Genomic DNA, 16,129 nt, shown 5'->3' on the forward strand with positions numbered 1-16,129 from the left:
TTTCCATGTAGACATCTTGGGAAACGTCATCTAATCAAATACCAAAACGTTATGTAGGCCATCTACAAAGTGGCTCGAAAGTTAAAGTTGGTTGAGATTTTTGAAGAGTAAAGAGGTTAATGCCTGCTGTTTAGCTGACATTCTCTAAAATGCCAAGCTAGCTGATGCCTCTAAAAGCCCAATATATGACTGTTTACAGGTATGTTATGGGCATTGATGAAGCAGAAGCATTTTCTGAGCGGTTGAAACGAGAACTTCTGGCTTTAGAAGCCGCTAATGTTCATGCTATTTTAGAGAGCGAGCCACTCGTGGAGGAGGTGTTTTTTCACCCCTTGATTATCCTTTTTTTTTTTCTTACCCGATTTGCTGGTGTTAAGTGGCCAAGTTGATGATGCAGGTCTTATACCAGCTGAATGTTGCTGCGTCTAGTGTTGATGATCTGGATGAATGGCTTCGCATCTTTAATGTGAAGCTGAGGCACATGCGTGAAGATATCGAATCGGTGGGTTTGATGAACCTTCTGTACTGTATTGGGAGTGGCATGAGAAGCTCTACCCCGATGCTTGGATGTTGGGTTTAAGGTAAGACTGATAGTGTGTGACACTGAGAAGGGTCCTTATTGGTAACAGATTGAAACGAGAAACAACAAACTGGAAATGCAAGCGATCAATAATGCTGTGCTTGTCGAAGAATTGAAAAAACTATTGGATCAGTTAAGGATACCGGATGAGGTGGTGTATCAAATCATCGTGCTTATCAGTGGCAGTGAGAATAGTCTGTCTAGTTTGAGCTCACTTGAAGGATTTTTAGCATCTAATGCTTTCAAAATATTCTGTTTCCAGTATATATCATCATTGACTGTAGGCTCATTCGATGAGGCTCGTATGCCACAAAACGTGGAGGCATGTGAATGGTTGACACAATCTTTACGTGCTCTTGAGCCCCCTCATTTGGATGCATGCTACATGAACATGCGGGCAGTAAGTACTGTGACTTTGGATGGTTTCAATGGTTAGTAGGTTGGGTTATTTCTTTTATGTGCCCATTGATTATGGAGGCACAGGAGTAGTTATTTTCATCAGTTTGGATGCATAACCACAATTATGGGAAACAACTGAAACATGGTGTTTTTGGGCTTTCCAGTTGTTTCGGGGGGTCCAAAGTTTTGAAACTTTTTCCAGTTGTTTGCATTTCCAAAACAGGTCATCTCAGCCGTTTCAGCCTATTTTCTCCCTGCTGCTTTGGCTGTCTCACCGATAACGCTTGCTGTTCCCCTGCAAAACCCCCAATTTCAGGCCCACATTAGCTTCACTTTTGTTGCTTCTTCTCACAATCTTCGTTTCCATAGCCTCCACTATACACCTAACTCGACAATGATTTTATAGGTCAAAGAAAAGCGTGCAGAGTTGGAAAAGCTGAAGTCGGCATTTGTGAAGAGGGCATCTGAGTTCCTCCGAAACTATTTTTCTAGCTTGGTAGATTTTATGGTCAACGACAAAACATATTTTTCTCAGGTAGGCTATGTGACGATAGCCCTTTTAGTGCACTTAACTAGGTTATGCATTTATTGAGCCCATATGTCTCAAGGTCATGTTCACCATTTGGGTTCCAGAGAGGGCAGCTCAAAAGGCCAGATCATGCAGACTTAAGATTTAAATGCCGCACGTATGCCCGCATGTTGCAGCATCTAAAGGTGTGATTGCTACATAAATTCTGTGTCTAATTTTATAGAGAGAACACATCTATTAGAACCTTTTTGATTGTTTAATATATTCTGCAGAACCTTGACAAGAGCTCCTTAATCCCTTTACGGAAGGCGTACTGCCACTCTTTGAATTTTCTTCTGCGACGTGAAGTATGCTTACTATGCAGATCTGCAAATGTTGAGTGATACTAATAATAATTTGATGTAGAAAGCAGCTTTTTTGTCACTTCATGGCACACTTATTATGCCTGCACTTGGTTTGACATTTATCATTTCAGGCTAGAGAATTTGGGAATGAGCTTAGAGCAAGCACCAAGGCCACAAGAAATTCCAATTCAGGTGGGGCTTGGCTGGAGGGCTCAACCGGAGGCCAAGCAGGTGGTAGTGTAGATACTTCTACGGTTTCTGATGCCTATGCCAAAATGCTTCGCATATTCATACCTCTGCTAGTTGACGAGGTTGGTTATGTGCAGGGTTTTTTGTGTCGGCAAAAACAAGGCGAAAGAAATCCTTTCGAAACGTCAATACAAAATTAAAACTGGCCTATTTTGTGTAAAAAATTGCAGGGACTCAACACTAGAATACCTATTGATAATGATGATAAGTAGGAGATGCCATCTTTGATGTAGGATGTCACGTGCATCAGTGCTGATCACCATTTAGATGCATGCATCATTAATTATCATCAGAGTTAAGCAGATAATTCAGCCCATGTTGTGAGCCCTGATTTAAGGCAAGACCCAGCATGCAGTAAGCAAGGGCAGGCAGTTTGGGCAGCAAAATAACCAGTGAGTCCTGATTTAAGGCAAGAGCAAGTATGCAGTAACCAAGGGCAGGCAGTTTGGGCAGCAGAATAGCAAGGCACAGGCAGCCAAGAAGGCACAAATTGGGGGCTGCTCAAAAACAGGCCACAAGAATATTCAATGTTGGCTGCCCTTGGGACACATTCAGAGTGTCCCTACTCTTAGACCCCATTGGGAATCTTATGGCATTTCGACTGACATTCAGAGGGTTTTTTGGCGGAGATTGTGCCATTCTTATAGGAAGCCACAGATTTCCTCCTTTATCTGGGTTTCTCTTCATGGGTGGTCTGGCCACCAATCAATGGAGGTCAGTTACTGGTGCTTGCCCAGCATGCGCTAAATGTGCAGGAGCTTCGGAGTCAGTTTACCATTGTTTATGGGAATGCAGGGAAGCACAGAGGGTTTGGATTGCACACCTCTTTGGTAGGATTAAGAGGGATGCTATCATTTCTTTTGGTTCTATCATTTGGTTGACACAGTCTGGGCCTCAGCTGAGATTCGAGGAGACTGACTAGATAGTTCTTGGGAGATTATTGCTAGCATCTCAGCCTGGAATATCTGGAAGGCTAGATGCACCGAGGCCATTGAGGGTACTCCCGTTCAGCCTCCGGACAGGTTGGCTTTGGGAGGAGCTACTCTACCCTTGACCACATCTTCACCCTCCATGCCATCATCGAGGAGGGTAGAGCATGACCATAGTTACCAGGAGTTTCAGAAACGCCTGATTTGAAACGGGTTTCAGAAACGTTTCAGAAGTTTCATAACTTTTTGAAATGGCAAAAAAAAGTTTCAAACAAAAATACAAAAATATATTTTATTTTTTTTATAGAATGTACAATAGTACAAGAAATAAGTGTTTAGGTCTTACTACTTAGCCTATTTATTTCAGCAAGCAGGATACTTGAAAAACATGCCTCATAAGAAAACACATTGGATTCATTATATTCAATGTAAACAATGATTCAATGCTAGAAAACAACACCCATATTCATCTCTCTACAATCCACATTCCATACATGATACTGGGCAGCCAAGAGTCTGGTACTTCACTTAACACAATGATAAAAAACATCATAATAAAGATAAATCATGATGACTCCTGAGAGTCATGACAATCACACAATGTCCCATGGTCCAACAAATCCAAAAAAAAGTACATAGATAAATGACTCAAGGCTCATCCTCTTGCCCATCATCCTCATCATCCTCTCCATCACGCTCATCCTCACTCTCACTACTAGTACCATTGGCTGAGTCGTCCTCAAAAGCCTCATCCTCATGATCTGTTGGTGTCGCACTAGAACTAGCAACTGCTTGGGATCGTGTACCATGAGATGTAGCTGTAATCTCCTCATACAACATGGAATAGATATCTCTGTCCTCCTGAGGGATGTCGGGGATCTCCTTGCACTTTGTGATATCAATCTTGTCAGGATTGACTTGGCAAGGCTCGATGGGGTTCCCTTTCTGCTCTATCAATCGCAAGTTGCAATGATAGAACACAAGCCTCTCCAATTGTGCAGTTGAGAGCCTATTTCTCTTCTTGGTGTGGAAAAGTGCCCATGTACTCCGATGACCGGAAGAACACAGTTGTATTATTTTTTGTCTCATAGGCCGACTTTGGCCTCTCGTAGACGTTAATATATCTTTCTTTCTTTCTTTCTTTCTCACAAGGTCCTGAACTACAGTCTTGTGAGAGAACTCTCATGGCAATGCGTCTCTGCAAATAAAAATCAACACCGTTCATCATTGAATAGAAGTATAAGACTGTCAATAGTCTTAGACAAGTTATACTTAGTAACTTGTTACTTACCAAATCTGGAGTACCAATGCCATATTTCTCCCACCAAGACATAGGCTCCAACTGTGTGTCCCTCAGTTGTGCTGTTGGGTCCAAACATATGGCTACTGTTCTGATATATGAGAAGCTCATCCTCCAGCTTTCTCATAAGTTGCACATCACCACACCCACTAACCTGGAAATGTAAGAGCTCCTTACTGCCTCTAGCTCTTTACTCAAGTACTGCTCCTCACTTCTCCAAACAGGATGCAAAATGTGTGCAACTGCGTGGATTGGCCTATGAAACCAATCCCAGCGTTGGTTCCATATCTCCCTAGTATCTTGAAGTCTGCATATGAGTTCAAAGTTGCAAGTGGAAAAACAAAAAGTAAGCAATGAGCATATACTTCAATCTTCTAAGTTCTATGATCTATCTAGCTTCAAAAGAAAGACTAAGAGTTATATCTCTCGGGAGACAATAATGTACAAGCATCGAGGGCTTCTCCAATCTTGTCCATGAACTCATAGAGGAGCCCAATGGTACTCCCCTCCATGTCTGTGAGTCAAAGGACACCATACATGGGATTGAGTGTCTTGACAAGTGCCTCACGACATACCACTGTGCGCATTAGGCCATGGTGCACCCTCACAAGCCTCTCCACCACAATGAACATGTCGGCAAAGTGGGTTTTGGATGGCTTCAAGAGCTCTAGATCAGAATTGGCTCTATACATGCTCAACACTTTAGGCCTTTTGGTGACAGTTCACCATACTAGAGGCTACAGTAAAAATGTTTCTCACCCAATCCAGCTTTCCCACATCTTCTATCATCAAATCAAGGCTATGTGCAGCACAAGGTGTCCATACAATCTTGGGAAACTCTTCTTCAAGCATCCTTCCCATGGAAACACAATTCGACCCATTGTCTGTTATCACCTGCACAATGTTGTCTGGGCCAATCTCATGTATAGCTTGGCGTATATGCCTGAAGATGAACTCCCTTGTCACCACTGTCCCCGCCACAGAGGCATCAATGGCATGAATAAACATAGTACCTTTGCATGAGGAGACCAGAATGTTATAAACACTCCTCTTCTTCACATCTGACTAGCCATCACACATCAAAGTACACCATACTTTACCCAAGTAGCCTTAAGAGGCTCCATCTCTGTCTCAACTGCTAGCTTCTCTCTCCGAAGCTCTGTAGTACGTAAGGCCTCATATGAGGGACCATCCCACTCACAACCTATGCGTGAGGTTGCTCTAATTCTTGTCCTCCATCGAGGAGTCCGCAAAATATTGAAGGACAATGCACACTGCACAAAAAGCTTGGTTATCTCCCTTGTTGCCTCCTTCATGACAACCTTTTGAAACCTTGCCTTCACATGCCCTTTCTTCAACAAAGGTAAAGCTGTCCTTTTTGCTCGAGGTTGTGAACTAGAGCTACCCCCAACAGTAAAAGTCCCATGATACCGACTTTGAATGTCACCTACTGTAGAATCTTGCTCTTCCACAGTCATGGCAGCCTCTCTTAAATGCTCAGGATCCACGATCTCCTCAACAGGAAGGCCTAGTTCCTTAGCCTTCCAAGCCTTAAGGCTTTAATAAATGTGCCTTGGTACAACCTTACAAGGTCCCACCCCATGGCCCTTTGTATGTGTGAAGTGTGCCTTCAACCGTGTAATGCTGCCAAGATGCACTTTTGCACAAAAATTGCACCTCCATTTTCCTGAGCCTGAGCCTACATACATGCTCTCCCATGTGACATTGCTCCACAAGGGATCCTGTGCGCGAGGCATCTTGCAAAGTTGCAAGCAGCAAGAGAAATACGTTGTAACCTGTTGCCTGCATAGGTTGTGATAAAATCCCCATTTTAGTTATGGGAAAAAAAGCCTGATATAGGTTGCAGGCAATAGGCTAGAGCAGCTTGTATTATGTATAGTTAATAGTATACCGTATAGAAACATAAAACACAATAGTATAGATTCTAGAAACATAAAACACCTAGGCATCTAGTCTTACCTTGAGACTTGGCACTGGGTAGTAGGCTTGGAGTTTGGACAGCAGACATCTTGGAGTTGGCGGTAGATGTGGTTGGAGTAAACAAGGTCAAGCTCATGATCAAAAAGGACGTGAGTGTAATGTGAGATGGGGGGTGGTTGCAGAGGGGTGGGTGGTGTGCAGATAAGAGTGAAAGAGAGGTAGGCATGGTCAGCGTCAAAGGGGGGTGGCGGGATGGAGAAGTCGGGGAGGAGGTGTGCCAAATCCGGAGATCCCATAAGGTAGTCCATTGTGCTAGTACCTCCTGAGTGAGGGAAGGAGGTGAGGGCGTTGTGTTAGCACATTCATCCCCAGATTCTGCTGTTTTATGGTGCCCATTTGGTCCCCTTTTGCATGGCCCTTGCTTGTGGGCTGGCCACCCCTTTCTTAATATTTTTTTGGGATTTTTCCCAGCCTTTCTGGCATTTTCCAGTCGGCCATGTCCAGTAGCTCCAGTCGGCCTGTTTATCAGCTCCAGTTGGCCAGCATTCCCTCACTATAAATAGTGGGTGCTGGCCTCTCTTGTTTCATTCAGTCTTGTACATATTTTGCTCCCTCACTTATGAGACTATCTGTGTCTCTTGCTTGGGACTGTTTTGCTTCAGTATATTCAGCATAGTTTGCTCCATATCTCTCTTTCTCGTGCACTCTGTGTTCAGCACATTGTAGTGCCACTTTGCTTCCGCTCTGTGCACTCTTTCATGGTATCATCGCTCCCGGTTTAGCATCCATAGCCTTTGGTGCTGCGTTTTCTGGACAGCGGTCGCTTTTCCTTCAGATTGGCTTCATCAACTCAGCCATCAGGTACTTGTTGACTAGCGTTTTCTTTCCCACTTGGAGATTGGACAATAGGCGGCCTGTTTTCTACAGGACAGCAGCCTTTCTTTGTTGCGTTTTCCTCTCCAGTGGCCCTTTCCCTTTGCAGAGGGGGCTTGTGGTGTTGCAGGCTTTGGTGGCACTCTTGGTACCTGTGGAGGACACTTCTTCTTCAGAGTTTGTGCATTTTTTGAGATTGAGTCCAAGCTTTTGTGATGGCTGCACTGACTTCTCTTCATATGTTTGCCGAGTCTGCCAAGTTGGATGGTTCCAACTACACCCTATGGAAGGTGAAGGTGAAATCGGCCTTGCGTGGCGTGGATCTCTGGGATTGGCTTGTTACACGGGCCAATGCCACCCCTCCCACCCTTGCTTCCGGTGGTGCAACTCAGGCACAGATTGATGTTTGGCAGTCGAATGATCGACGCGTTTTCTCCTTCTTGATGTTGAACTGTCAGGATGCTGTTCTCTCCCATGTGCGTACATCAGATGCTGCACATGAAGTTTGGAAGGCTTTTGTAGATCTTTATGAGATTAAGTCTCCGGGTCGGATTTTGGCGTTGGAAAAGCAACTTATGAACTTATCAGTTTCTGCGTTTCCATCTTTATTTGCTTTCATCTCAAAGATGAAAGATCTCCGGGATGAGCTTGCTGTTTGTGGCAAGGACATCTCCACAGAGGATATGGCTATTCGGCTTCTCTCCAAACTTCCAGAGAGGTTTGATGCATACTTTCGGTCTCTGGTTTCTTCTCCTCGTTCTGTTCCAGTTACTTGGGAGGAAGTTCTCCCCTCCGTTATGCAGATTGAGTCTCGCTTTGAGGAGCGGACTGGCACCTTCGGTGGCCGTGATGGAGCTTTAACAGCACGAGATAAAGGGAAGACTCAACAAAAGAAAGGAAAAGGGGGTTCTGACAAGAACTCCAAGGATTTCGACAAGGATAAAGACAACAAATCTTCAAAGAATAAGGACATTGAATGTCATTATTGTGGCAAGAAGGGTCACAAGTCACCCCAATGTCACAAGAAGAAGCGTGATGAAGCAGCAAAGAACTCTTCCTCAATGGCGGTGTCTCAACCCAAGAAGGATGATGGCATTCTTCTCTTAGCAGGTACTCGGCGTATACTTGCTCTTGTGACTTCTCAGCCACGGTCTTGGATTGTTGATAGCGGTGCTACTGCTCATATGACACCCCATCGATATTGGTTCGAGGACTTCATTGCCAGATCAAGCGAGATCACTCTGGGTGATTCTTCTTCTGTGCCAGTGCATGGTCATGGCACTATCCCCATCTTCCGTTCTGACGAGGACAAGAGGTACTTCTTTGACGTTCTGTATATTCCAGATTTGGCTTTTAACCTTTTGTCAGTGAGTGCTCTTACAGCTTAGGGTGCGGAGGTGATCTTTTCTCGTTATGAGATTACCATTCGTGATAAGGCGATTGGTAGCATCTTGGCTCAGGGAGTCCAAGATAGTGGTCTCTACAAGTTGACCGCTCTGCTTTCTTTTGGTGCTTCTTCTACTCTTTGGCATGCTCGGTTTGGCCATTTAAGCTATCAGCTTCTGCAGTGAGCTTTGAAGGATGGGTTGGTTGAGGGATTACCGACCATCAAGGCTTGGTCTTCTGCTTGTTCCTCTTGTTTAGAGGGGAAGCAACACCGAGCCGCCTTTCCGAAGGAGGCGACACAGAGATCTTCGACATCACTTGCTCTCATTCATGCAGACTTATGTGGTCCTATGAGTACCACGTCTTTGAGTAAGGCGCTGTACATGCTCGTGATGGTGGATGATTTTACTAGATATACTTGGGTTTTCTTTCTGAAGACCAAGGATGAGACTTTTCATCACTTTTGTGATTGGAAAGCTGAGGTGGAAAAAGAGACCGGTCACTCGGTCAAGGCTCTCAGGACCGACGGAGGGGGTGAGTTCACATCCCAGGAGTTTCAGCAATATTGCAAGACACATGGCATTCGGAGACAGCTTACTAGATCATATACTCCATCACAGAATGGAGTTGCCGAGAGGAAGAATAGGACCATTATGGAGATGGCCCGTGCTATGCTTGAGCATTCTTCATTACCTCGACGTTTCTGGGCTGAGGCGGCTTGCACTTTTGTCTACATTCAGAATAGGTCTCCTACTGCTGCTCTTCCCGACAAAACTCCATATGAGGCTTTCCATGGTGAGAAGCCCTCCATTGTTCATTTCCAGATATTTGGGTGTACGGCGTATGTTCATGTGCCTAAGGAGCACTGCTCCAAGTTGGACTCAAAGTCTGAGCGCATGACTTTTCTCGGATACAGCACTGTGTCCAAGGCATATCGTCTTTATAATCCTGAGGCCGGTAAAGTTGTTGTGAGCCGTGATGTGGTGTTCGACGAGACTCCTACATCTTCAGAGGGGGGTGGTGAGCCTCCTCCGGCGAGTTCGAGTAGATCTGTATCTGGTTGGTATTCTGGGTTACGTGAGCTTCCTTCTGCTCCACCGCTTGGTTCTCTTTGGCGTTCTTCCAGAGTTACAGGGAAACAAGTTCATGAGGGCAACATGTTTGTTAATTATGCTCTTATGTCTACAATTATTAATGGTCCTTCTGATCCCACTTCTGTAGACGAGGCTCTTTCACATGAACCTGGGCGTCATGCTATGCCGGCAGAGCTGGATGCTATCGAACGGAATGGCACTTGGATTTTGGTGCCTCGTCCTCTGCAGCGTAAGGTAATTGGTGTGCGTTGGATTTTCAAATCAAAGTTCCGAGCTGATGGCAGCTTGGACAAGCACAAGGCGAGGTTGGTTGCCAAGGGTTATGCTCAGCGCCCTGGTGTCGACTTCGATGAGACCTTCACTCCGACGGCCCGGATGACTACCATTTGTACCGTTCTTGCACTTGCAGGACATCATAGATGCCCCGTTTTCCAGATGGACGTCAAGTCGGCTTTCCTGAATGGAGAGCTTACACAGGAGGTTTATATTGATCAGCCACCAGGATTTGTTGTTCCGAGCAAACAGGATCATGTGTACCGGTTGAAGAAGGCTTTATATGGTCTAAAGTAGGCTCCGTGGGCTTGGTACCAGCGGATTGATGAGTTCTTTCAGAAGCTCGGCCTGCGCCGTTCTCATGTAGATTCGAACCTTCATATCCTCCTTGAGAGGGGGTTGATTGTTATCATTGTGGTCTATGTTGATGACCTTATCTTTACAGGTTCTTATTCTGTGCGGATCCGTTCTGTTATGGATGCTTTGGAGACAGAGTTTGAGATGACGGATCTTGGCCTCTTGCATTACTTTCTTGGCTTTGAGATTTGGCAGACCTCGAAGGGCATTTTCTTCTCTCAGCAGAAGTACACTCGGGAGATTCTCGACAGATTTCAGATGACTGGGTGCAAACCAGTATCTTCTCCTATGGATATTGGTGAGAAGCTATCTTCACTTGATGCTTCTCAAGGGATTGATCATGGACAGTATCGGGTTCTCATCGGTTGTTTGGTATGGTTAACCTACTCCCGATTGGACATATGCTTCGCAGTCAGTTTATTGAGTTCCTTCTCATCCAAACCCCATCAGCAGCATTGGCGGTGTGTTCTCAGAGTTCTTCGGTACTTGCGTGGCACTCTGGATTTTGGCATCTTTTATGGCCAAGGACGCACTCTTGTTGGATGGTTTGAGACTCAGACTGGGCTGGAGATCTAGATACATGGCGTTCGACCACTGGTTGTGATGCTGCATGTGAAGCAATATGGTTGCGGAGATTATTGGAGGAGCTCGGCTGTCCTCCTACCGGATCTACTCTTCTTTGGTGTGACTATCAGAGTTGCATCGCCATCGCCAAGAACCTTGTGTTTCATGCTCGTACGAAACACATTGAGATTCAGTATCGCTATGTTTGTGAACGGGTTCTTGCTGGAGATTTGCGTTTGGAGTATTGTCCTTCCGTGGAGAATGCTGTAGATTTGTTCACCAAGCCGGTTTCTCAGGCTTCCTTGGCTCCTCATCTTCGGATTCTCAGAGTTTGTTCAGCATCTGGTGCTGAGAGGGGGTGTTAGCACATTCATCCCCAGATTTTGGTCTTTTATGGTGCCCATTTGGTCCCCTTTTGCATGGCCCTTGCTTGTGGGCTGGCCACCCCTTTTTTACTATTTTTCTGGGATTTTTCCCCAGCCTTTCTGGCATTTTCCAGTCGGCCATGTCCAGTAGCTCCAGTCAGCCTGTTTATCAGCTCCAATCGGCCAGCATTCCCTCACTATAAATAGTGGGTGCTGGCCTCTCTTGTTTCATTCAGTCTTGTACGTATTTTGCTCCCTCACTTATGAGACTATCTGTGTCTCTTGCTTGGGACTGTTTTGCTTCAGTATATTCAGCATAGTTTGTTCCATCTCTCTCTCTCTCTCTTGCACTCTCTGTTCAGCACATTCTAGTGCCACTCTGCTTCCGCTCTGTGCACTCTTTCACGTTGGAGGAGGGCCATCGAGACATCCCGTTATTGATAACGAGACCATTTGCAGCTCCCAGCTCTAAGAAATATCTCCCATACACCGTGACCTCCTCACGGTCCTGTGATGATCTCTGTAGCCGTGTCAGTGATGTCTAGCTCCTGTCGTCTGATAGAGCCATCCAGATCGAGTAGTGTGACCTGTTGACTTCCCGTCCTGGTGTTGAAATCCCCGAGCAGGACTTCCCCCAGCTGTGAGAACTCCATAATATCACCATATAATGGTAAGTATGGTGATTGGCCATGCTGTGCGGCGTAAGGGGAGTGCCGTGGTGCAAAATAACACATAGCAATGTGGATGACTCTGTCACTGCTAAGCTATAGCCGCACCCAAAGACTCCGTGGATCCTCGTCCTTCTGAACGATGTTGAGAATCTGTGTCGAAGATCTAAAAAGGACAGCTACCCCTCCAGAGCCATGTACTCCTCCTGATGTGCGGGTCTTGCCTCCTCGGAAAGCTGACTCCCACTCATACCCGGCTATGTATGGTAAGCCCCTTTGAGGGCTTTGATGAGTCTCGGTATAGAAAATGACATCCCTGTCTGTGAGAATCTCGCTCAAGCCTCTTGGATTTGACCACAGCATGCCATTGCAGTTCCGTACTGCCAACCTTAGGTGTTTGGTCTCATAGACCCCGCATCCCTATTCGGGATGGCGCTCAGTGATAATGACCCTACCATCTCTGTGGATAGCCCACTTGCCTTCTCTACGGGTCTCATGAACTGTCACCATCGCCTCACGTTGGTGTGCCACCTGTGCTGGGGTGAGATCATCTCCCATGTACACTTGTGTGCCCTTGAGGGCAGCCCACCTGTCTAAGAAGGCTTGTCTGCTGGTGGCATCAGGGAATCTAATGATGAGGGGCCGCTCTCGTGTCATATCCTTGCCTTCCCTCCATGTATCTGCAAAGGGGGGGCCGATCCCATCCACTCCTAGCATCTGGCAAAGTGTCATGGCATCCTCCTTGGGGGAAGCCCCCCCCCCCCCAGCCCCCGCACTCGCACATGGAGGGCCCTATCCTTCCTGCGTTTCTCCTGCTCGAGAGTCTCATGTATGATGTTCTGTGGGGGTTTGTGCTTCTTCACCACCTCCACCTAATCTTTCTTAGTGGTTTGCAATTCTTCCCGTAGTTTATCACTCGCAGCTTTCAACTGCACCAAGTCAGTCCTTAGACCCTCCTGAATATTCAGTTCCCCTTCCTCCACTGTATGGTCCTTGACCGTAGCCTTTAGGGCTTCAATTTCTGCCCGGAGTTCCCCTATCACTGGGGCAGCCTCTGGCATTCCTTGTTGTTGCAGCTGGGTCTCTTTCAACATCTGAATCACCTCCTCCTGGTGGTTCACTTGTGCTGCTAATTCTTCAATCTTGCTGTTCTTTCCCTGTATCTCCTTGCCGAGGCCTTCCAACTGCTTTTCATGTTGGTTCAGGACCCTGTCTCCCAGCACTTTCTTCTGTTCGCCCAACAGCTTCTTGGTGTTGTCCTCCACTGTCTTGATGTATGCCTCCAGATCTTGTAGATTCATTGTGGCTATTTCCCCCTAGTTGCTGCCTTGGGGCAGGGCAAAGAGAGAGAAGGCGCAATGCCTCAGCGCAGCACAGTTAGTGGGCAGGAACAGGGAGGCACAATGCCTCAGCACAGTCAGCGAGCAAGAGCAGTGTGAAGCGAAGTGGGGCAGGGCGAAGCGAGAGAAGATGGCGAAGAGAGAGAGAGAAAATGGCCACCTGCACAGGCACAGTCAGCAGTGGGACTGAGGGTCATGCCATGGTGCAGAGAGAGAGAGAGAGAAAGAAAGAAAGTTATATTAACGTCTACGGAAGACCCCAAGGGTCTATGAGACCAAAAGTAATACAATGGTACCATGGATATACTGAGCCATGGAAAACTGAAAGAAAAAGTAAAATGAAAAACATCTGACAGTACATGTGATCAACAGATGATCTTGTGTAGAGTGAGATATTTTGTGATCAGCTAATGACGATACCCACCTCGGCCAAAACCGATCTGATGGTGGAGTGAATGTCAGGCCTCTGTGATGGGAGTGTGTCATGTCGGTGGATAACCGCACGAATCCGTCTCTGTGTGTTGGAGGGTCCTGATGCTCTGGGTCGGGGACGTCATGGAGAGAGAAATGAAATGATGTATTAACGTCTAAAGAGGCCATAGTGGCCTATGAGACCAAAACTGAGAGTACATCTGAAGTTGGTGTCTCATCAAAGAGAACAACTAAATGAGACTAAATGAGAGAGAGCGAGAAAGAAATAAAGAAAGTTATATTAATGTCTACGAAAGACCCCAAGGGCCTATGAGACCAAAAGTAATACAATGGTACCATGGATATACTGAGTCGTGGAAAACCGAAAGAAAAAGTAAAATGAAAACATCTGACAGTACATGTGATCAATAGATGATCCTGTCTAAAGTGAGATATTGAGTGATCAGCTAATGACGATACCTGCCTCGGCTAGAACCGATCTGATAGTGGAGTGAATGTTAGGCCTTTGTGATGGGAGCGTGTCATGTCGGCGGAAAACCTCACAAATCTGTCTCTTTGTGGTGGAGGGACTTGATGCTCTGGGTCGGGGATGTCTGGCTCGTAGAATGGATCGAGCTCTCTCGCTAAGAACTCCTCTGTGGTGTGGAGTTGGAGCGTGGGTACGAGTGGCGGGCTCTGATGTTGTAGTAGAGGAACTGTTGTGGGCAGTGGATTCCGATGTGGATGTGTGTACCACAAAGAAATCTGTGATGGCTCTCTGTGAGGTGTCCTGTCGGAGCTGGGGCTGGGGCTCTCTCAACATCCTGCCTCAACACTACATCCCTGTGTTGTTTGAGCTCCATCAAGTACATGCCCAAGCACCTCTGATCCTCAAATTGTATCACCCATGTGAGTGGTCCGAATCCCTCTTGGAAGAGGTAGTGGAATCTCCCTTGTATCTCGTAGTAAGCCGGGCACCTGAACATATAATGGGCCTCATCCTCTACTGCTCCTGTTGTGGTGCTTACTGTGCATGTCCTCTCCTCATGTGGGATATGCTCAGCTTTGCTAGTCTCTACTCTAAGGCGGTGGGAGGATACCTTGAGTTGGCCAATTGTGATACGCATAGCGTGTGACATGTGTATCTGTATATATCCCGGGATTTCAAAGAATCCATCCTCGGAGAGTCTTAAGAAGTGATGTTTGTAGAACTCACACTTCTTACCAATCTCTGACGGGGACACCCATGTCTAGTGTATGAGTAGCCCGAGTAGATCTAACTAGATGATCCGGTTGATCTCCTGTCGTGAGATATCAAGGTAGGGGGAATCCATGCTATATTGAAACGGGGGAGACAGTCCATCTCTATGCCATGTGCATGAAACCACTCGACTACCTCATAGTACCATGCATGTGTTGGTAATCGTGGTGGTCGTGTTGCTGAGGAGGAGGGCAGTCTAGCTCGTCTCAATCACTCCCTCTCCCCCTTGCAGTATAATTGCATAGAGGACTCTAGTGCTAGTTGTGGGAGGTGATCTCTGTTAAGTGTGTATACATGCTGAATATAAGTGACAGTCTGAAAAAGGGCATCTGTATAACCAATGGAGCCACCCCAAACTCTGCATGGCTTACTCTTGATCATGCGTGACAACATCATCACCTGTAGCCTCTCTATGCTCCTCCAATAATCCTTCCCTCTCCCCCTTGCAGTATAATTGCATAGAGGACTCTAGTGCTAGTCGTTGGAGGTGAGCTCTGTCAAGTGTGTATACATGCTGAATATAAGTGACAGTCTGAAAAAGGGCATAACAAATGGAGCCACCCCAAACTCTGCATGGCTCTCTCTTGATCATGCGTGACAACATCATCACCTGTAGCCTCTCTATGCTCCTCCAATAATCCTTCCCTAGGCTTGGCCCCCTAAAGGCTGCACCATACATAGCCGCCGGTCGCACTAGAGTATCAAAGAGCCAGCACTTAGTGCGAGGTTCTTGGAAATGTGCTTGGAAACACTGTCTTTCCAAACGGGCTAGGAAGGCATGCCCCCTCGCAAGTCGGTCAGTGGTAGCTGTGGTCATATAGAACAAAGGGCCTGTAAAAGTGACTCCTAGATAAACATACTTCTGCACAATCTCCACTTGGGCATCTCTGTATATGAAAGAAAATCGTGAGGCGACTACATAAGATTTGTTGAAGACCATAACCTTGGTTTTGCCCAAATTGACCGTAAGGTCTCTCTCCCTGCAAAATCTTTTCAATGCATTTAAGTGTTTGTGTAAACCGTCGGCTGAATCTGAGATCAAGACAATGGCGTTAACATATAGCAATATGGGCACTACTGATTGAGGCAATGGTGAACCTCTACCTCCGAAACTATCCACAAATACTGCGATCTCATCAATGTATAGGCCAAAGTGTGTAGGTGAGAGTGGGCGGCCTTGCTCAACCCCAATAGTGCTACATATATCTCCCGAGGTCACATCGGGTGCACGTACTCGCCAAGTACTGCCTCATATAGTGCCGTCAC

The 16,129-nt window shown here is 46.3% G+C and overlaps 1 protein-coding gene and 1 pseudogene across 3 annotated transcripts in view; both read left to right on the forward strand.

Moving 5' to 3' along the window:
* The window catches only part of LOC147613986 (pentatricopeptide repeat-containing protein At1g11290, chloroplastic pseudogene), a 291,042-nt pseudogene that overhangs the window by 233,028 nt on the left and 41,885 nt on the right, over positions 1-16,129 (forward strand). The window lies entirely within an intron of this gene.
* Positions 1-16,129, forward strand: part of LOC147613992 (exocyst complex component SEC3A-like) — a 116,274-nt gene that overhangs the window by 7,584 nt on the left and 92,561 nt on the right. For both annotated transcript variants that reach the window (XM_086781977.1, XM_086781978.1), the window contains exons 7-14: positions 200-317; positions 398-502; positions 630-731; positions 843-980; positions 1,386-1,514; positions 1,613-1,693; positions 1,781-1,855; positions 1,984-2,163. In XM_086781977.1, coding sequence (XP_086638103.1) covers positions 200-317; positions 398-502; positions 630-731; positions 843-980; positions 1,386-1,514; positions 1,613-1,693; positions 1,781-1,855; positions 1,984-2,163 — 928 coding nt within the window. The remainder of the gene's footprint in view (positions 1-199; positions 318-397; positions 503-629; positions 732-842; positions 981-1,385; positions 1,515-1,612; positions 1,694-1,780; positions 1,856-1,983; positions 2,164-16,129) is intronic.

Source organism: Cibotium barometz, chromosome 43 (genome assembly GCF_041138505.1).
Source record: "Cibotium barometz isolate CiBa-2024 chromosome 43, ASM4113850v1, whole genome shotgun sequence".
Taxonomy (NCBI): domain Eukaryota; kingdom Viridiplantae; phylum Streptophyta; class Polypodiopsida; order Cyatheales; family Cibotiaceae; genus Cibotium; species Cibotium barometz.